This window comes from Cadophora gregata (genome assembly GCF_030347475.1).
Source record: "Cadophora gregata isolate MNR1 chromosome Unknown scaffold_4, whole genome shotgun sequence".
NCBI lineage: Eukaryota > Fungi > Ascomycota > Leotiomycetes > Helotiales > Ploettnerulaceae > Cadophora > Cadophora gregata.
Window position 1 is genome coordinate 2,546,464 of NW_026695927.1, and position 19,231 is coordinate 2,565,694.

The 19,231-nt window shown below is 48.7% G+C and overlaps 6 protein-coding genes across 6 annotated transcripts; 3 read left to right on the forward strand and 3 right to left on the reverse strand.

Moving 5' to 3' along the window:
* Window positions 1–1,905: 1,905 nt before the first annotated feature.
* ONS95_010565 (uncharacterized protein) lies at window positions 1,906–3,038 on the forward strand (the record flags this gene model as incomplete). The annotated part of the gene is made up of 5 exons (XM_058504174.1): window positions 1,906–1,935; window positions 2,019–2,054; window positions 2,110–2,209; window positions 2,259–2,346; window positions 2,396–3,038. 5 exons carry the CDS (start codon window positions 1,906–1,908, stop codon window positions 3,036–3,038), a joined length of 897 nt encoding a protein of 298 aa, XP_058360887.1.
* A 373-nt stretch (window positions 3,039–3,411) lies between these two features.
* ONS95_010566 (uncharacterized protein) lies at window positions 3,412–5,777 on the forward strand. Its single transcript, XM_058504175.1, has 3 exons — window positions 3,412–5,086; window positions 5,193–5,210; window positions 5,265–5,777. Exons 1-3 carry the CDS (start codon window positions 3,967–3,969, stop codon window positions 5,342–5,344), a joined length of 1,218 nt encoding a protein of 405 aa, XP_058360888.1. The 5' UTR covers window positions 3,412–3,966; the 3' UTR covers window positions 5,345–5,777.
* Window positions 5,778–6,376: 599 nt separating this feature from the next.
* ONS95_010567 (uncharacterized protein) lies at window positions 6,377–10,176 on the reverse strand (the record flags this gene model as incomplete). Its single annotated transcript, XM_058504176.1, has 7 exons — window positions 6,377–7,492; window positions 7,599–8,718; window positions 8,772–9,148; window positions 9,202–9,498; window positions 9,557–9,616; window positions 9,803–10,028; window positions 10,106–10,176. 7 exons carry the CDS (start codon window positions 10,174–10,176, stop codon window positions 6,377–6,379), a joined length of 3,267 nt encoding a protein of 1,088 aa, XP_058360889.1.
* A 508-nt stretch (window positions 10,177–10,684) lies between these two features.
* GRX4 (monothiol glutaredoxin grx4) lies at window positions 10,685–11,689 on the reverse strand (the record flags this gene model as incomplete). The annotated part of the gene is made up of 3 exons (XM_058504177.1): window positions 10,685–10,801; window positions 10,856–11,491; window positions 11,579–11,689. 3 exons carry the CDS (start codon window positions 11,687–11,689, stop codon window positions 10,685–10,687), a joined length of 864 nt encoding a protein of 287 aa, XP_058360890.1.
* A 1,424-nt stretch (window positions 11,690–13,113) lies between these two features.
* On the forward strand, window positions 13,114–15,775 carry ONS95_010569 (uncharacterized protein). The gene is made up of 6 exons (XM_058504178.1): window positions 13,114–13,218; window positions 13,287–13,446; window positions 13,510–13,560; window positions 13,616–13,751; window positions 13,809–14,554; window positions 14,818–15,775. Exons 2-5 carry the CDS (start codon window positions 13,297–13,299, stop codon window positions 13,829–13,831), a joined length of 360 nt encoding a protein of 119 aa, XP_058360891.1. The 5' UTR covers window positions 13,114–13,218; window positions 13,287–13,296; the 3' UTR covers window positions 13,832–14,554; window positions 14,818–15,775.
* Window positions 15,776–15,828: 53 nt separating this feature from the next.
* On the reverse strand, window positions 15,829–18,964 carry ONS95_010570 (uncharacterized protein). Its single transcript, XM_058504179.1, has 5 exons — window positions 18,656–18,964; window positions 18,487–18,599; window positions 18,362–18,436; window positions 16,324–18,309; window positions 15,829–16,227 (listed from the first exon to the last, which is right to left on the reverse strand). The coding sequence occupies exons 1-5, from the start codon at window positions 18,861–18,863 to the stop codon at window positions 16,141–16,143; spliced, it is 2,469 nt and encodes an 822-aa protein (XP_058360892.1). The 5' UTR covers window positions 18,864–18,964; the 3' UTR covers window positions 15,829–16,140.
* Window positions 18,965–19,231: the final 267 nt, after the last annotated feature.

Genomic DNA, 19,231 nt, shown 5'->3' on the forward strand with positions numbered 1-19,231 from the left:
CTGAGTGTTGTCATTTTATATTCAAGTGGTCCTGGGAAGAACTATTGAATCACAATCGCCGGGCAAATTATGTATCAAAGCCAAAGCCACATTTGATATATCAACTGTGCCATTGGTATATTCCATCTCTCCTCCGCAATTCCTAGGTCGGAGGATTGCATGCGCTTTCTCAGACCAGCTGTCAAAAAGTACACATCATCACGGCACGAACCGGGCAAGTAATTTGTTTCATTTTAGAACAAACAATCGTTCTACCACATCATGTCCAGAGCACTTACAAGTTCCTGCATCTCCAACTTCTATATCGTATTCGAGCAATTTCAGCTGTCGTCGTCGTCCAAGAGGCGAAATTTAGACGATCACGACTATTTTCAGCAAAAGCCACGAATTGAGGGTAATTCGGCTCGTTCTAGAACAGCATCCGTCCTTCTCACAGCCTCTTTGTATCCTTGTCCAGGCCAAACGAACAACAGAGATTGGATGCAACATGATAATAACCAGCCTATGAGCGTGCTTAGAAGCCATATCACTAAGTGCCCTGGCAATCCTAACAAAACATCAACGGGACCAGCAAGCTCTCTGTTCTTCTGATCAGAACATCTTTCTAAGATCTCCCAATGGAACTGTCATCGAGCATCATGCCTGATCTACGTCTTCTGGGTCGAAAGGATAATAAAGAGCCTCACGTTACCCTCCTGCCCAAAGGTGTGCAAGAATAACCAAATCTCGTCATCGTGTATTGTATTAATTGCTTCTCTGGCGTCCCTTTCCGTTTCCGTCAGAGACGACTACGAGTACGTGCTATCCTTGCCACTGCTCTTCCTGGATCTGCCCCGGTCCATACTGTAGCGGCCCAGAGGAGGGATTCGTCTTGGAGATCGCCTGTATGCAGGCTGCTGGCGAATCTGGAGACGCAAATTGGCGGTTGCATAACTTGAAACTGCAGGCCGCCAGGGCTGTGCAAGAATAGCAAAATTGATGACAACAGGGCATTTCCTGGGCCGACCTCGATAGGTTCGAGAATTATACCTCCCGAGCAACGATATAAGAAGGCCTGAAGGCCTCGCCTCGTCGGCATTGAGCGGTTCATCAAACCTGAGCCTTGCAAAATCGCACGAGCAACAGTAAGGTATCCTATCCCAGAACCCAACGCGGGCTCCCGTGTGGCTGGTTGTGCTGGAGATAATCTCGGAGCAGGACAACCCCCTGGCTCCATAACAGCGAAGCGAGGCCCTCGACCAGCGTGGCATGAAATCACCTTTCACTCTAATTACAATCACTTTCACCACCTTCCCCATCGTACCTTAACCTTATGGTCCTGCAGTTTTTTCTCCCTCACTACCTTAATTCGATCCTTCTTGCGCACCTCCCGTCATCCGTCGCAACCACGCCTCACCTCCTCTGTCACCAACCGTCAAATAATACCTAATAATCAACAACCAGCGATCAGTTAATTCGAGACTCGGAAGTTGTTCTGTTCAGTTCAGTTCAGTTCAGTTCAGGTAGCGCGAGGGGCCGGATTTAAGTGGGTTACAGAAGCGTCCCTGGATACGGAAGCTGGAAAAGGGAAAGGGCCATCGCTCGCGAGCTAAAGCAGCCCCAAACGCGAGAAGGAGGCTGGGCTGTCAGAAGTCAGAAGCAGGGAAGGAGAAGAAAAACACTGAGGCCAGGACAACAACATTCGACCCTCGACTCTTCCCAAGGGATAGAATCATCGCCGTCTGCTGCTGTCGCCATCGGATCGTGCTGCGATCAATTACTTGCATCAATTCGAGTTTGCGACAGCGAGGATTCGACCACAGACAATTGATCTACACTGCAGATCAGCCAACCCGTGCAGCCACTGACTGAAGCACATATAAAACGCCTCAACCTTCCCCACGAAATCGAGAAAACCTTGTCGCAATGGGGTCAACACAGTTTGGAAACTTCCATGTAAGCTGTCATCTATCCGATGCGACTCTTTAATGACTCGACAAATATGGAGAGAGCTCTAGCTGACTACGATTGATCCGCAGGACTTCTGTCGCGACTCAACACTGCCCATCTGCAACGTACGAATCCACATTCCTCACGATACACGAGTACCATTGCTAATCGTATCGATAGATATTTCCTGGGTTCACGTACCACGACCAGTCGGGATTTGAAGGAGGGTGTGTTCTTACAGGCATATCCCTCAGTAAGGGACGACATCTGGGAAATCTAGGTTGGTCAATTGGGGAGACAATCGTCAACATGGGACTAACAATGTGCAGGCGTCATCTTGCTCTGTGGAGTTGCGATTGTGGTATCAGCATTTCTGCTATGGCGATCAGAACGGAAACAAGCAGCCGTCGGACGAAGGTAGGACTAAAATACCTTTGCTCATCGCATTGACTAACTCTCTAACCAGGGAAATGCAACTCTTCCTCCTCGGATATATCATCATCGAAATATGTGAAATATTCACAGTTGGAAAGATCCCTGGCCTGAAGGAATCTGTTCGGATAGGGTTTACTGGTATTCACCTCGGCATGATCATTGCAACGCTTTGGATCCTCATGCTCAACGCTGCTGTTGGTTACCAAATACTCGACGACGGCACAGCTCTCTCAGTCGGACTTATGGTCGGTTCTGCTGCTGCGCTCTTCATCGGAACGGGCTACATCACCCTTGACACGGGTTTCTCATGGACAGGCCACTTTGACCGAAGTCTTAGCGGCAACAACAGGCATATTGCCCTTTATGTTCTGTATCAGCTGGCACCCTTGGTCTTCCTATTCATCTTCTTCGTTCTGGAGACGGTATTGGTCATTCGAGTTCTGGGCGAGAGGAAACCCATGATATACTTGTTTGCGGCAGCTCTCCTGTTCGCCATTGGCCAAATCTTCAACTACGTGGTCAGCATCCATATATGCAACGGGACCGATGGCAAAATCGACGGATCGATGTTTGAGACCCTTTTCACGCTTCTCTCTGTTGTTACGATATGGGTCTTCTGGTCCAGCATCACTGAAGACGACTGGCCAATGCCTGTCAATAACACATACTCGTGATGGCAGCCAAAACATAAAAAGAAGAAGAAAAGATCACGGCATGGAAACTCGGAGTTTGGGGCATCTTTTTAAGGAGCGGCACGTCTCTAATGACGATATTGTTTTGAGTCAATACACAATGCATGTTACTGGACGTTTATGAATCAAACGCGGAGTATCAAGCTACGAATTGAAGTAATCCCGGGAGGGGGATAATATGAGGAGAGGAGAATGGGGAAGTAGGCCTCTGGGGAATGGGGGTTGCATCTTGGATGTTACATTCAGGTGCCTGGCGGTTGTGACGGTTCGCTTTGTATATGATTTCGCATGTTACAGTATACCCAATGGAGCGCTTAATGGCAAGCAAGCAAGAAATAAAATAAAGACATATCATAAATAAGAATTGCTTCTTTTGTTTGTGGCGTGTTTGCTTGAGATGACAAGGCTGCACATCTTCGTAGGGTAGCGGCCAGGACTCGGCAATTGTGACAATTTAATTGTGATAGATCTGATACTCGAGCCAATAATCCATGAACCGAGTCAAATATCTCTAGATTGGGTTCAGCACAATACTCTTGGCAATCTTTCTGGTTGCAAGGCTCCAAAAAGGCTATCAACACCCTTACCTAATCAATCTCAGCCTCGCCTTGAACAATCCATTCTTCATCCAAAACCAGAACCACCGTCTCGGAACGAAGCACAGAAAGTATGTCGGACTCGGATGACGACTATATCGCAGACGCTCCCTCTGACGACGAGAGGCCTCACAATGTCTCTGCGCACGGCACACGTTCCACCGGCCCTGTGAGAGGAAATGCAGGAAACAATCGAGGCGAGACCAACACCAGCAACCGGAGGAGAGCTGCATGGGAGGATATCCAGAGGAGTTGGGATACTGTTGTTGAGGGCGCGGATGGGAGTATCAATTCTGCAGTGGAAGGGCTGAGAGATGCTGGGAAGAGGAAAAGGTGAGGTTCTTTGCGCAAGGCAATGTCTTGATACTGATGTATTATCCAGGCTGTTGCGAGACACCACGCCTTTACAAAGAGGTATAATACGACATCTGATACTCATTCTCGATTTCTCTTTTGCAATGGTAGAAAAAGACTTGCGACCTACAAGATATCTCCTCACCCTACGTTTCGCATCCGAGTTCGTCACCGAGTACTTCGAGCAGAACCCCATATCTCAACTTGGAATACTAGGCATGCGCGATGGAATTGCAATCCGAGTCAGCGACATGAGCGGAAACCCCGCAGAACATATTGAAAATCTAAAAAGATTCCGAGAGCAGCAACCACAAGGAAACCCAAGTTTACAAAATGCCCTCGAAATGGCGCGCGCAGGGTTATACCACTCTCCGTCCCACGGAACCCGTGAGGTACTCATCATATACGGCGCGCTGCTGTCTAGTGATCCGGGTGATATCCACGATACGATAGCATCACTCGTTACAGATCGAATACGAGTATCTGTCATAGGGCTAGCGGCCCAAGTCAAGATCTGTGCAGAGCTATGCTCAGTCACTAATGCAGGCGACCAAGGGAACTATAACGTCGCGCTCAATGAGCAGCATTTCCGGGAACTGGTTATGGGATTAACTACACCTCCCGTGACGAGGACAAAGAAGCAGTCACAGTCGAGTCTGCTTATGATGGGCTTCCCATCGCGGACATCTGGGGCGGGGAAAACGATGAGTTTTTGCGCCTGTCATAGCAAGCTAGTTCGAGGTGGATATCTCTGCTCGAGGTGTGACAGTAAAGTTTGTGCCTTGCCGGCAGAATGTCCAGCTTGTGGTTTGACGCTCATTCTTTCCACGCATCTGGCGCGGTCGTATCATCATCTTTTCCCATTGAGAAACTGGGTGGAGGTTCCTTGGTCGCAGGCGGGGAAGTCGAAAGCGTGCTTTTCTTGCTTGACGCCTTTCCCGGCTGTTCCTAAGGGGAAGGCGAATGGTGAGGAGGGGGTTGTTGACGGGGAGGTTTTGGGGAATAGTGAGAGTGGGAGGTATGCGTGTGAGGTGTGCAAGAATCACTTTTGTGTTGATTGTGATGTTCATGCTCATGAAGGTAAGAATGTCTTAGTCCATATTCATTTTCTTATATGCCTCTGAAAAAGTTTCCATTGAATGGTTCTCTAAAATATTGAATAATATGCTAACTCTTTACTTCATAGTTGTCCACAATTGTCCTGGTAAGCTTGCAATTAATCAACATGTTGATTTTATTACTGACCAGTACTCTCTAGGATGTCAAAGCGATACTCGTGATCACAACATAGGCGTGGCACATGAGATCGAGAACGGCGGCGATCCAATGGTGGAATGAAAGAGCCACAGAAGTGCAAATATAGAGGAATGGCCATCGCAGAAATGATAAGCTGTTTTAACAGAGAACATTACAGGCATTGGGATATCGGAGCGGGGTGGTGCGCGTGGTGATAAAATCCCGATTTAACTTCCTGAGTATTGGAGTTCGGTCCCTCACCAGCTCGACTTCGCTGAATAGTTGGGATGAGGATCCGGAAGGAGTACCAAATAAAATGGTATGGAATTTAGCTCGTCGTCTGGGCTATTGTCCCATGAGACTAGCTCATTAAAGACAAGCCTCTTCGATGCCGGGGATGGTAGTTTTGATCCAGAGATGAGAAAGAGGGGAAATTCAGACATAGAACTTGAAATAAGGCAGCTAGTGCAGACTATATAGAATCAGTGGCCACTTGTTTCTAATACCTCAACTTTTCTGGAATATTATTTTAAATGGCTCACCAGTTGAATGTGTATGCTGCTTTATAGCGTATATAACGCGATGCATGCGACGTGATAAGGTAGAATAATAACAGGAGTAGAAATGAAGCTATTCACACAATTGATACTGTGTTCAGGCTGCTCTTTTAGGTGAACTTCCCTTTGAGTATGACTTGATCTAAGTGTGCCTCTACGAGTGTGTCTCTATTCAAGTAGCCTCTATTCAAGTGGCTTTCCTTCGATTGGCTTCTTTTCGGCTGGCTTCTTTTCGGCTGGCTTCCCTTTGAGTATGCCTCTATTTGAGTGTGCACATACCTCCGTTTGAGTATGCCTCTATTCCTTCCCTCTTAATAGCCCTCCCTTCGTGCCTCTGTTTAAGTATACTTTGGTGTGAACAGGTTTAACATATGCTACATAGAGCGGCATACATATTTAGGTGGTGAGCTATGTAAAATAACGTTTTGGAAAAGTCGAGGCATTGGAAACAATCAGCCGAAATCAGTTTTATGTGCGCTAAACTCATTATGTGGAAATCGAATCTTGAACTTCAAGCTAAGCGAGTAAACAAACAATCTCATCAAATCTCGCCCAGCTTCACTTCCCGCTGCCCTCTTCACGGGACCCACACCCCCAGCACCCTCCTCAAAACAGCCACCTTCTTCATCCTCCGTAATTCCCTCCTCTGTATACCCGCCCACCTTTTGTCATCCCACTTCCCCATCTCCACTGCCCTCGCCAAAATCTCCACCAGCCTCTCTTGCACTTCAATTCCCCTCTCCTGGTGCTCCACCTCCCCAGTTGAAAAAAGTGCCCCACTCAGCCCCCTCATATACAACAACGTTTTCCTGTCCTCAGTCCCAAACTCCTTACACATGTCCTCAAGAACAAAAACACCGTACCCAAACGCCTTTCTCCTCACCCCCGTCCCCCATTTCCCATTCAAGATTGCCCTGACCCTTCTCCTCTCTTTGCCACCGACAGAACCAGCGCCACCACCGCCACTACGACTGCTATCCCAGCACCTGTCCCAAAACGACGCCACAAGCCTCACCACCCACCTCGTAATCCTATGCTCATCTCCCAAATTCTCCCTCAGCAACCCCACCACTTTCTCAAACAAATCCCACGCCCTCTTAAATAACCCACAGCCCTCCAACGCAGTAGCCAGATTTATCATCGCGCATTGAGTACGCGTGTGTTTCTCGCCGTAGATTTTGAGACGCCCTTGGAAAACCCGTTCGGCGCTGAGGAGGCTGGCGGTGTGTTGGCCGAGATTGGTGTCTGCGATGCCGAGTATTTCGTAGAGGGAGAGGAGGGTGCAATCATCGTCTTCGTCGCTGGCGTTGGCGTTTGCGGGGCTGTTGGGGCTGTGAGGAATGGCGAATTTGATGGGAAAGACTGGGATGTCGTATCTTTCTGTTGTGGAAGTCATGTCTAAGTACTTGGTATATATGTCTATAGCAAGCTCCGCTGCGGATTTTGCGTCAGTGTATCGTTCTTGAAATATGTAGTTTCCTGCTAGTCGGCTGGAAACAACGATGAAGAGATTTGTGTCTTTGTTTGTTGTGGCTATTTCGAGGAGGGATTCGAGTATAGCGATGGATTCGTTGTTTCGGCCGACCATGTGGAGATGGGATGCGATGTGGAGGTTGAGATTTATTCTGTGTTGGTCGTCGGGGTAGAGGATTGGTTCGATGAGAGTGAGGTTCTTCAGGGCTAGTGCGAGGGTCTGGGTTTGGGAGATTAGGTCAGTATATATTCGTCAGATATGATTTTATGCAGGTATGGTGGGAAAGTCGTCAATGTCTGGGAGGAGTGGTACTTGTACGTCTTACCTTTTCACTCGAGCTCTCGTCATATGCCATCATGAATTTCTCCACGGCAATTGAACGTGGCATGACGCAAACCATATCACCGGGGGCAAACAAATACCCATTATCATGAAGTAGCAAAGCATCGATATGAGGAAGTGCTTTCCTTCTCTGCTGATACTCAACAAAAGTAAGCTCTGTTCGGGTAATCGACGCAGCTAGGGTCATGGCAGCAGTCTCCCACGCTGCCTTCCTTTCATCCTCTGATAAGCGTTCTCGTGACCAATCGTGAACAAGAGGATGTAGAGATATAGAACCAGATTCGTTGACGGATATTAGCGAGAATGCTATAAGGACGCTGATCGCTCGGCCCCAGAGGATCTGGTCCCATCCCGATGGCATGAACTGGACCAATAGACTGGAAGTAAATATACCCTTGTCGAGGACCTCACAACTATCTATGGCCTGCTGGAAAGTACTAGGCTCGATGCCATCGAAGTGCATGAAGGAGAAGAGGCGTAGCAACTCCAACGCAAGAGCTGGGTGCGTTTGTGGCATCTCTTTGATCTTTTGAAGGGAAATCTCCCAGGTTGTAAACACGGAGTACTGGTACTCTTGCATACCTGGTCTCGACCGACCTAGTTCCAATAGATCTTTCTTGCGCTGGGAATAGACCTCACAGAAGTCGTCGAGGGTACAGATCTGTTGTCTGATTACAGCGCCAGCCTGCTTAATAGCTAGAGCTAAGTGTCCAAGGATCTTGACGATCTCGCCCGCCGACTGCCTTGTTTTAGTGGTCTGAATCTCTGGCTGGGATGAAGAGACGTTTTTGAGCAGCAGTAATACGGCATCTTTGTGCTCCATCTCATCCACAATGTACGATCCAGCGGAAGCAACGCTACGGAGCTCTGGGTTTCGGGTGGTAATGATGATCGTCCCAGTATTACCAGAGGGAAAGTAATACCTTAAGTCCAAGGAAGGGTCGTCTGCGTTGTCAATGATAAGCAGCCAGTTCGAATGTGCTGCGATCCAAGATTTGACTGCCTCGATGGACTCTATTTGTTTGCACTTCCGAGCAATAATCAGAAAGCTGGCTTGGGCGGTTTCATTGGTGCTTGCATCTATCCAGAATACACCCCAGAATCTGCTCTTCAGTTAAACAAATATCCTGTTCAATTGGAGATAAGTCGTTTGTACCTTTTACGATGATCTTCTGCAAACTTCAGACATATTTGCGTTTTCCCAGACCCTCCCATACCATGCAATACAAAGCGTTGCTGCAAGTCCGCGTATTCTCTTGTGACAACCAATTCGCTCAATCTCTCGCAGATCTCTGTCCGTCCGGTGAATTGCGGATTTACCGAATTCGGCACTAGGTAAAACTCGGATTTAATATCGGCACCAGAACCTGTCAGATACAATCTCTTGATGCTTCTGACAGCTGCGACATAGGTCTCGTCTTCTCGAGACGAGAAGCGGCAGATTTCTCGATGTGTTGCATCAACAGGAATTTGCTCTTCGTAGGTCGGAGTCTCGTTCGGAGGCGTCAATAGTGCGGATGTCTTTTCAACGACCTTTTACTCTCTGTCAGCACCTCTTGAACAAAAATGCCGTTCAGTGGACTCACCAACGCCTTCCAACCATCCAGGGTCCTGGTCTCGTAGAAGCTCACTACATTGAAAGAGTTTGTATCTAAAAGCCTCTTGAACTTCTCGGTCAAGGATTTAAGTTCTCCGCTCTCTTTTCGCAGAGCTTCCAAGAGCTGTGGCCGTGGTTTATTGGCTAGTATTGAAGGAACGCGGGCGAGTATGGTGGCATAGTTTGCGATACTGCTTCCTTGGTGGGGGGTCCCGAAGAATATTATGCCACGGACACTCGAATAGATTGAGCGATAAAGTGGTTCGTGTTGGGCAATAACGAGAGCCTGTAGGTGACGGTTGATTGATGAGAATACGATATTGTAGACAGTATGAAGCTCTTACCTGTTTGAGAACTAATCCACCGAGGCTGTGTCCCAGCAATATCAATGGTCGTTTAATCGCCTTGGAATATTAGCAAATTGTTTCCGACCCAGGCTGAGAAACGTGATCTGCCCAAGTCGTAGTAACCATGGACATTGGTAGCAGGTACAGATCCTCAACCTCATCAACACTTGCAGTGTAGAGAGCAGTCACTTGAGTGTTTAGTTCTTCGGAGAAGACAAGCTAGCTTATAGCTCTCAAACTTACAGAATCACACTCCCTCTTCTCCATCAGTGAAATAAGCAACTGCCTTGCATGTTCTCTAATTCCTGCCTTAGAATTCTCAAACGCAGCCGCAGCATTATATCCAAAAGTCATAACTCTAGCCCTTGGCAGCTCATCAGGTAGGAAATCACGAAGCCATAGTTTCTCTGCTGTAGGTTCCGTCCATGTCCGGAATTTGTCTCCATTGAGACCATGAATTGCTACTATACTGGGAAATGCATCAAAGACGTGAGAATACTGATATGATACAGCTTGAATCAAGAAAGGAAGTAAGGAAAAGCTCACTCGAGATTCAAACTCAACCCGATGCTATTAATGCCATTCTCGCTTGCTGGACTCAGAACAGAAATGCCCATGATCAACCAGAAATGAATGAGAACCAAAAAGAACAATACAAAGGTGAAAAGAGGCTGCGGGCATCGCTATATTTGTAACATCCACCCTGTTTGTGCAGCCTGGAGGACAGCGTTTAATCATGCTGGGAATCTACCAGGCAGTGTCAGGAGGCTTTTTGGCAGGAACTGCGCCAGCGCGCCCAGCCGGTTGGTATCGAATGAAATTGATGCGGAAGCGAAAATCCCACATGGCACGGGGCGGAAACGTCGCGAAACATGCAGGGGCAGCGGTTAACAGTGCAATTTTGAACACAGCGCTTAGCACATCGGGCAGTGCATTTGATGTCTACAGTGTGTTAGATTTTCGATCGAGAAGAAGAATTACCAGAGTCTAGTAGCCACATGTACGGATCTTCACCAGAATCTGCGTGGACTATTCAGTCGAGACTTGGAAACAACAAGGCTCGTGAATTGCTATTGACTCCCAATACTTTCGAGATTTTTTTTTGTATTATTCGCACAGAGGGTATTATGTGGTGCTCTCGGCAGTTGCGGTAGCTGTTTGTTGGGGGGAAGCTGCGGGAGCAGCCTTTGACACACTGTATGCCTTGAGGAATTCAGGATCGTTGCCCATTTCTTCCTTGACCTGCGGACTTGAGTTAGCAAGAGAAGCAGGAGGTACTAATTGAAAGGCACTTACAATATCCAAGCCGCCAACCAAATCACCATCAACCCATAATTGAGGAAATGTCGGCCAGTCCGCAAATTCCTTTAATCCTTGCCGAACCTCATCATCTGCCAGAATGTTGAAGAATCCGTACTTGACCGAGTTCTCTCGCAGAAGAGCAACCAATTGTCTCGAGAAGCCACACTGAGGAGCACTTGGTGTGCCCTTCATAAACAGCATTACTGGAGCAGCCTTGACGAGTGAAGAAAGTCTTTTATGCAGTGATTCCTTGTCCTCCTTGACCCCAGCAGTCGATAGTTCCGGGGCGGTGGCAGGATCTTGTGGGGTTGGCGCATAATTGCTGAGGTTCTTTGCTGCGGCTCCACTATTTGCTGGGCTGACTGTTGTGCCATTGACGGCAGTACCGGTGGTTGGAGAGTTTGCATGCTTCTCAATAGCAGCACGAACTTTCATGGCATCACTTCCACTAACAGTCTCCAGAACCTGGCCATTTCGTTGTAGGACAAGGAATGGTACGGCGGTAACGTCGAAGGAATCGCTGACATCGGGGACATCCTCCGCATCCAAGGCAACCCATGATGTAGATAGAGGCTCAGTAATAGGGTAGGAATAGGCAAGGGTTTGAAGTACTGTTGTCATTTGCTTGCACTGAAATCAGTTAGCATGTGCTCGTGCACTGTTTGGGGCTTTGCACAACGAGACAGCAACTTGGCAATCTGCACAAGGTTGACTTACTGGTGCAGCCCATTCGGCTTTGAAATAGATGACCTGAAGAGTGGATGATGGGACAGAAGCCGCATGTTGGTTCCACTCCTCCTCCGTCTTCAGCTCTAAGAGGGTTGACATGCCAGGCTAATCTTGTGACGTTGATACTTCCTCAGATGGCGTAGGCTTCGAATAATTGAAATCGAGAGATGCGTGGATTCGAAAGGAAGGCCAGGCTTTTATGCTGTCTTCTTCCGATTACTTATCGGTTTGTTGATGGCGTGGCGGGGTAGTAATTGAGCGGTGGAGTATCGGCGTCTTGGATCCGGGTTTGGAGAGGAATACCGGTCTGTTAAGGAGCAGATACAGATAGTGATCGAGCTTGGGCGGTAGTTGGATAGTTGTTTTACTGAAGGTGGAGTTAATGGGTTGTTGTCGGAGATGTGGAGGTAAATGTTCTTTTTTGAGGGGACACTGCTTATCAGATCCTCAACCGCGCTAACAAAATCGCGTCATGCACAAAGCACGTGAGCGCCGTTGCAAAAGCTCTCTTCACCTCTAGAGAATCCAAGGTAAAGGGCTTGAAGGGGGTAAATGGATGAGGTAAGCAAGATGGGAGATCAATGAAGAGTATAGGCTTATTTCATGGAAGAGGTCGGGGCGGGAGACTTTGTAGGAGAGCCAATAGCAGATTGATACCTACCTAGGTAAGTAGATAGTCTACACCTTGGACGATGACAGTCTGGAAAGTAAACATGGTTTTTGATTGGAAAGGGGCCTCTCGCGAATCCAGACTTCCACCACAAGAAAGATTGTATGGCTTCTTGTAAATTTAAGTCGATGGAGCGTCAACTACCAATTGCTCGACACTGTGATGTTCACATCACGTCCTTAGAATGAATGGTAATCCTGATTGGACGGGTTGAACACAGTTGCGAGCTGCTCTGATCTCAGATCGTTCTACCCGCCATGGCTTGAAGAGCGGGTGAAAAGCATCCCATTGCTCTGATTCAACAACAAGCCAAGACCGTTGACGGTAGGGCCCGGGAAAGACAAGCTTTTTGCTCGAATTCCCGGGATGAAACCAACGACGCGACTGTGGCTGAGGCGGCAGGGTGAGTGTTTGAGCTGCGTCTAGAAGGCTTTGCGACTTACTTGTGTTCCGATTGCAAAGGAGGCGTTGGTAAGGTATTGGACTGTATTCAGTTGGCATGTGGCCATTGGGGAGCAGTTGCAGTTGCAGTCTTGTCTGTCTGCTGAAACCTGGGAGAAGGAGGATGTGTTAAAATACGAATACTTCATAGGTAAGTACGAAATGAAATGCCGAGGAAAGCCAACGAGAGATGCCCACTAGGTCCAGTCCTGCCTTAGCTCCAACATGCCCTGCCCCTCTGTGGCGCTGCAACGAAGTTTCCAATGGTTGGCTGCCGGGCGTCCATGCTCCCTTCCATTTTCCCGCCTACGAGTATATAAGGGTAGGCTTGGCGTGCGTCGCGGATCCTCACTCAACCTTCCATTCTGCACTTCTCCTCTCCGCCTTCTATCTCCAGACTGCTCCGTACCATACCTACTCTCCATCAACAAAATTTCCACGCTTCCACTTCGCGTCCTACCCTCCACAACTTTTCCCATTAGAAGTTGACCTCGGCGTCCCCACTAACAAGTTTCAAGTACGTCAATAGTTGGAATTGAGTCCCATTTCCTCCTCTCGGGATCGAGTGCTGACTGCTGCCTCCAGATCCTTCAACATGTCGAACGAAGGATATTACAACCAAGGTCAGAACCAAGGGTCCAACCAATGGCCCAACCAAGGACCCAACCAAGGGCCACCTCAGCAATGGGGACCACAGCAGCCATACGCACCACAGCAGCAATGGGGACCGCAGCCCCCACAACCTGTATGTTCTCATCGTAACAGCCCAAGTACATCAGTCTCGTTCACTTCCGGCTGACTTTATCAGGCGTATCCACATCCACAACAAGGTTATGGCCAACAATACTCTCAGCAACCAGTACGCTACTCTGTTCGAACAATTTGTCGCGGTCAAGAACTGATTGGCTTTGTAGCAAATGCAGTACCAAGAAGCACGGCCGGCAAAGCAGAAGAACGGCGCCGCTTCAGGATGTCTCGGTGTCTGTCTGGCCACCTTGTGCTGCTGCTGTGTCTGCGAAGAAGGCTGTGAAGCCTGCGCTGATTGTGCTGGTACGTCTACCGTGAAGTCAATTCCTCCAGAAAGGTCAATTGCTAATAACAAAATAGAGTGCTGCGAAGGATGCTGCTAAATACGAAATCAACAATACCACTCCGACGGGGCTGCGAGCTCGTACATATATACAATTGAAATGCGATGGGTCTTTGTAACAGGAGAACAGCGGTATATGAAAAGGCAGGGAATGGGGAAAGTATGGTGCTCTAGGTTGTCCTTTGTTCACGGCCTTACAATTGCGATTACGCTGATTTGATATCTGTTTTGCACACCTTTGCGCTTCTCAACATCTTGGTGGAATAGCATCCAGTCCATAATTCAACCTTTTCCTAGTATTCAACTTGCGACTTAAAATAATGGTAAAGGCAATTGTTCGTCTCATCTCCATGCAGTCGCAAAGTTAGGTATCCATTGCGGGGAATGGAAAAAGTTCTCGGCGATACGGCACAGACTTCCCTTACGACATACCAAGACTATTCAAGGATCTTGGCATCAATGGTGGTGTTTGTCATTTGACAACCGAAAGTTGCTTCATCGCCATGTTTCTTGTAATGAAAACGCGGAAGACTTCTATACCTGGCAACACATCCGAGAAATGACTGCTTATATCAATATCACCTACGTGAAAGACTCCATAATGACGAAAGTCGTTGGTCAAAATGTCACATTTTCTCCATGTCAGGCATATTCAATGATCTCTCGAAGGTTTTCATTTCCACAGTCTCGCAGCCATCACTCGCTCTTTTAAGATATCACTAGGACAGAGCAAGGCCAGCAGGGGTTTAAAGGTGATCCAAAGGTAACTGTTTTTCACTTCCCAGCGCCAGGCCGCTCCTTCCATAAACAAGCATTTCCATTCAAAGCGCCAACAATCTCATGGCTCTTTCCTGTTCAACGCCCTAGAGATCAACTTTCTACTCATAAAACTACCAATCATGAACCTTGTCTTCACAAACAAACATTTTCTACGATCGTGTATCAATACGAATCCCGCTACGTTGCGTTGCTTTTCGTTCTCTGATGGCTCGGATGCTGAATCTGCATTTATTGGGGACTGAATAGGTATGCCAAATTGGTTAAATCAAGTGAGAAGCTTGACTGGCGCCAAAAGCACATGGACCAAGATGCCCTACTTTCCTGCTTTTCACGGACCTGGCCTTTTGGTCGCCAGCCACCTCTGAGCAAGTCGGTGCCGATTCTACACCCGAAGCGCCTTCGCCTGAACTATCTGGACCTAATGTACCGCCTTCTTCCACCACCTCTCAAGCAGATACCGAAATGGTGGAGTACTTTTACTATGATTAGGGACTCCGTCACGAGACGGGACCTTTGAGTTCTCGGAGGAAGGATAACGAGAGTGCAGAGACTACGCTCAGGATTACAATGTGGAATTTGGAAAAGCTGGTAATCGTTCTGAGGATGCCGTGAGAAACCAAGGTCCAACAATTGAACCTTGCAGATCCTGATTCTCCCCTCGTCTGGCTGGATGTCACCATGAACTTAACCCCAGAAGGTGGATACGGAGTTCTGCGGTCTACAAACGATGATAATAGGCACCCACTGACACACAAAGTATCCAAGGTTCAAGTTCAGACACACCAAGGATGGTCGTGAATGATGCGAACTTGATGCTTTCAAATACCGGTGCGACTCCTAGATGCACATACTATGAAGAAGAGCTGTGGAGGAAATTCTATGATAGACCTTAGCTGGGGATGATGACTGTTATGCCGGGCCAATGGGGCAGGTATCAGCTAAACTGCTTGCTCCGAAAATCGCAGCAGGCAACCAGAATGAAAGCAGAAATCGAAAAACTGATATGAATTATCGCAGTAAGTCGGTATAAGAGGCTCGATTTTTGGTTTAGGATGAAGAGATAGTGGTTGGAAAGGGAGGAGGTGGCTTTTTTGTGTTGATTCGCTTAACACAAGTGGGTTAGTGTGGAGGCTTCGTTCATAGTGGAATGCACTGGCCCATTAAGTTATTGATGGGCTCAGTTTTCATTCATAACATCTTCGGTCTTGAGCATGGGGTATATCTACTTAGTCACCAGCAGAATATAAGAGGTCATTGGCTAGATCAAAGCTGAACGTTTCACAGATCAGCAGGTAAATACTTTTGAGTTTTCATGACATCAGATATCATTCATTTCCTCATACTATGAATTTCGCTTTTTAATTTTTCTCGCTCCGCTTGCTTGCTCTCCCTCCCTCTCTACCTACAAAGTTCCTCGCCAAGAAGTGGGAGAAGAAGGTATGTAAGTAAGTAAATAGACGTGACTTCAAGAATTTTTACATGACATATCTTCATCCATCGATCATGCGACCGACTATTCCTCCGAACGATTTCTTCGCAAAGAATGGTGGGCATCTGATCCCGCCACATCTACTCGTCCAATTGTACATAGTTGGCAGGGAAGAGACCTGACTTTCCGCGGAAATGGCCGAACCACCAATCTTCGTCTGGGAATTCCTGAAGGGTTGTGTTAGTTGATTGCTTTGTTTTCAAAGCTTGTGATTATGATTGTTTTTGGAATCAGAGAGAGAGAGAGAGAGAGGGAAGACTTACAAGTCCAGTAATGGTAGCTCCTTCATCGAAGCTCAATTCATTGTCCTCTGCAGCTTCGTAGTCGTAGATAGCAGTAGCCGTTGGACCAGCAGATCCCGAAGAAGCAGCTGCTGGCTCGGGTTCTGCCACTGGCGCTGGTGCTGGTGGGGGAGGAGCTTGAGATTCCTCCTCTCCGTCGTCTTCGACTAGTTCGACGTAGTTGCTTGGGAAGAGACCACTCTCGCCCTTGCCGTTCGTGCCCATCCACCAGTCGTCATCCACCATCTCAATGTTGGTGACGTACTCGCCTTCGACGAGCTCCAGCTCGTTGTCCTCGGCTTTCTCGTAGTCGTATTGGATGAGGGCTCGCTTGCCGCTCGAGGCGGAGTCTTGGTTGACTGCTACGGCGGCTGCTGCTCCGAAGGTGGCTGCTGCGACGGCGACGCCTGCTGTGCGGGCGGTGTCGTGACCGGCGGGCTCTTTACCGTCTTGGATGTCGGTTTTCACGCCGCGCTCTAAGCTGGCGGGAATGGTTGAAGGAGGGTTGCGTTCGGCGGGGGCTTCGAGTTCGGGTTCCTTGGAGCGGGCGACTGGCATGGCGATGCGGACTGGAGAGGAATCGCGTTCGGGTGTTGGTGGGGTAGGGCTGCGTTGGACGCGGGGTGGTGGTGGGATGTTTGGACCGCTTTGATCTTCTTCTTCATCCTCATCAGGTCGTGATCTGTTGGGTAAGCCGGGCATGGGAACGCCGCCTGTTGGTCGAGTCGAGTTGTTGACGGGAGGTGGTGGTGGGGACTGGTCACGATCTCCTTTTGTTGATCTCGGCATGACTGGTGCTCCCATCGGAGCGCCGCCCTTGAATCGGTCTCGAATCGCACTGATACCACCAGCTGGCGATGCGGGAGCTTCTTGCTCGTGTTCATCTTCGCCAGTTCTTTGTTGACCAATGCTACCAGTGCCAGAACGTCCAGTTGGGTTGGTAGCTACTGGAGCCCAGCTCTTGCCGGAGTATCCGCTCTTCCATTCCCCACCTCCACTTGTCTGGCTTGCAATAGGAGAAGTTACACTTGGTGGAGGAGCATCGCCTGCACCACTGAGACCTCTCTGTCTCGCCTTCTTCTCGGCCCAAATCTGTGCTGGGGTCTTTCCACCTTCATCGGCGAAAGTTCTGCTCGCCGCACCGACTGGAGCGGGAGCAGCATTAGCAGGTGCTGACTGCAGACCGAATACCCCAGGCGTAGGAGCTTTCGTTCCCGTAAAATTAGATGCACTCGATCCAAACCTGTTGGCAACTTTGGGCTTGGGCATAGTGGTGAGTCTTTCGGACTGCGAAAATGCGGCGGATCTGTCAGCCAGAGACTTGGGCTCGTCACTTGTATTGCTCGTAGCTGATGCTCCGGTATAAGCGGGTGATAGCTGTCGTGATCCGTCATCTGAAGGCTTCTGTGCGCGTGCTTTGATAGCAGCGATGTCAACTTTTCCAACTGGCTCGTATGCGCCTTTCACTATCGTAGGTCGATCGTCTCCAGTCTTCTGTGCTTGAGCACGAATAGCAGCAATATCGACTTTCCCAATTGGTTGGTACCCTCCTTTGACCACATCTCCCGAATCATCAGCTCGTCCGCTACTGCTTCGGGAAGCATCAGGATTCTGCTTTGTCAATTCCGCCATGTTAACTTTTGTTGGCTTGTATGCTGGCTGAACCTTCTCGAGCTGGGATCTTGTCACAGGAGGCGCATCTGCACCCCATCCATCACTATCAACGTTGGAGTCATTCTGGCCAGGTCTTGACCTCGAGCCAGCCAATGGGTTGAAACCAGATCCTGCGCCAGACCTTGTGGGATTGAAGACAGGCTTGGAAGCCATCGGTGGTGGAGGACCAGAGGATGGAGGAGGGGCGGCGCTGCCAGCAGAGTACTTTGCCCCGGAAGCATCTGACACTTTTTGGACAATGCTTTCTGGGGTGAGGTCGCGATCGGATCGGGCTGTAATTTGGACATGGTAACCCTAGCATTAGTGAGTATGAATGTCAAAGGTTCAGGTTAGTATATGGACAAACATGTAGGATCTTGGAAACTGCAGCAAGATGGCTTGTGAAATATCCTTTCGTCCTCTCAGGTACTCCTTCTCCACACTAATCATGTCAGCCTCGACTCAGCACCGCAACATCTGCCATTGACTAACCCATCCTATTAAGACATATTTTGGTAGTGTAGTGTTTGGGTCCTTGACTTTCACGAATGCGAACTGAACCCGCCCTTCGGAGAAGTCCTCGATCAAGTCAATAAGCTCCCCCTCTATCCCAGTGTCAGCAAAGGCGGAAGCCTAGGATTTACCAACAGAATATGCTTACCTCCTGTACTCTGAACCTTTAGAATGCTCTCCTTTCCACCACTGTCTTGCTGGAAGGCGTTTACGAGAGGGGCAGAAACGGAGAAGACCGCCCAAAGGCCATAGGTTGGAGAGCTTGCCTGCGGGCCTGAAGGAGCTGCGGAATTGATGACGCCTTGGTAGGAGGATTTAATGGATGGCCCGTTGGTAGAGGTATTGAGAGACGCCATGATGGTAGTGATGCAAAGCAACAGACGGGAATGGTAGCTTGCAGAGTGGTTGTAGTCCTGGACTGGTCCTGGTACAAAGTACTTGGATGGATTCGTGTCGCACTGGACTGGACCTGGGTTGAGATCAGCCCGCCGAGCGCGAAACGAACATGACGTCCAATTGCTCGCTAGACTAGAAATGTATTAGCGGCTGTAACCTTATCCTGAGGCTTTGCGAGGCATCAAAGCTAATCCTCCACACGGAATCCAACTGCTGAGAGCCAATGATCTCTTTTCGCCTCACTTTGACATTCCCATTCACGCGCATGCCCGCCCTATCCTTTCCTTTGCCCTTCTTCCTAGACACGCGTGAGCGAGGTCTACATAAG

Excerpts from the sequence above, each read along its gene's own strand:
- ONS95_010566 (XM_058504175.1), top strand. The coding sequence starts at position 3,967 with ATGCTGGGAAGAGGAAAAGGTGAGGTTCTTTGCGCAAGGCAATGTCTT.
- ONS95_010569 (XM_058504178.1), top strand. The coding sequence starts at position 13,297 with ATGTCGAACGAAGGATATTACAACCAAGGTCAGAACCAAGGGTCCAAC. Across the intron at positions 13,561-13,615 it reads AACAATACTCTCAGCAACCA|CAAATGCAGTACCAAGAAGC; the intron begins GTACGCTACTCT and ends TTGGCTTTGTAG. Across the intron at positions 13,752-13,808 it reads AGCCTGCGCTGATTGTGCTG|AGTGCTGCGAAGGATGCTGC; the intron begins GTACGTCTACCG and ends ATAACAAAATAG.
- ONS95_010570 (XM_058504179.1), bottom strand. The coding sequence starts at position 18,863 with ATGGCGTCTCTCAATACCTCTACCAACGGGCCATCCATTAAATCCTCC. Across the intron at positions 18,600-18,655 it reads AAAGGTTCAGAGTACAGGAG|AGGGGGAGCTTATTGACTTG; the intron begins GTAAGCATATTC and ends ACACTGGGATAG. Across the intron at positions 18,437-18,486 it reads AATATGTCTTAATAGGATGG|TGTGGAGAAGGAGTACCTGA; the intron begins GTTAGTCAATGG and ends TGACATGATTAG.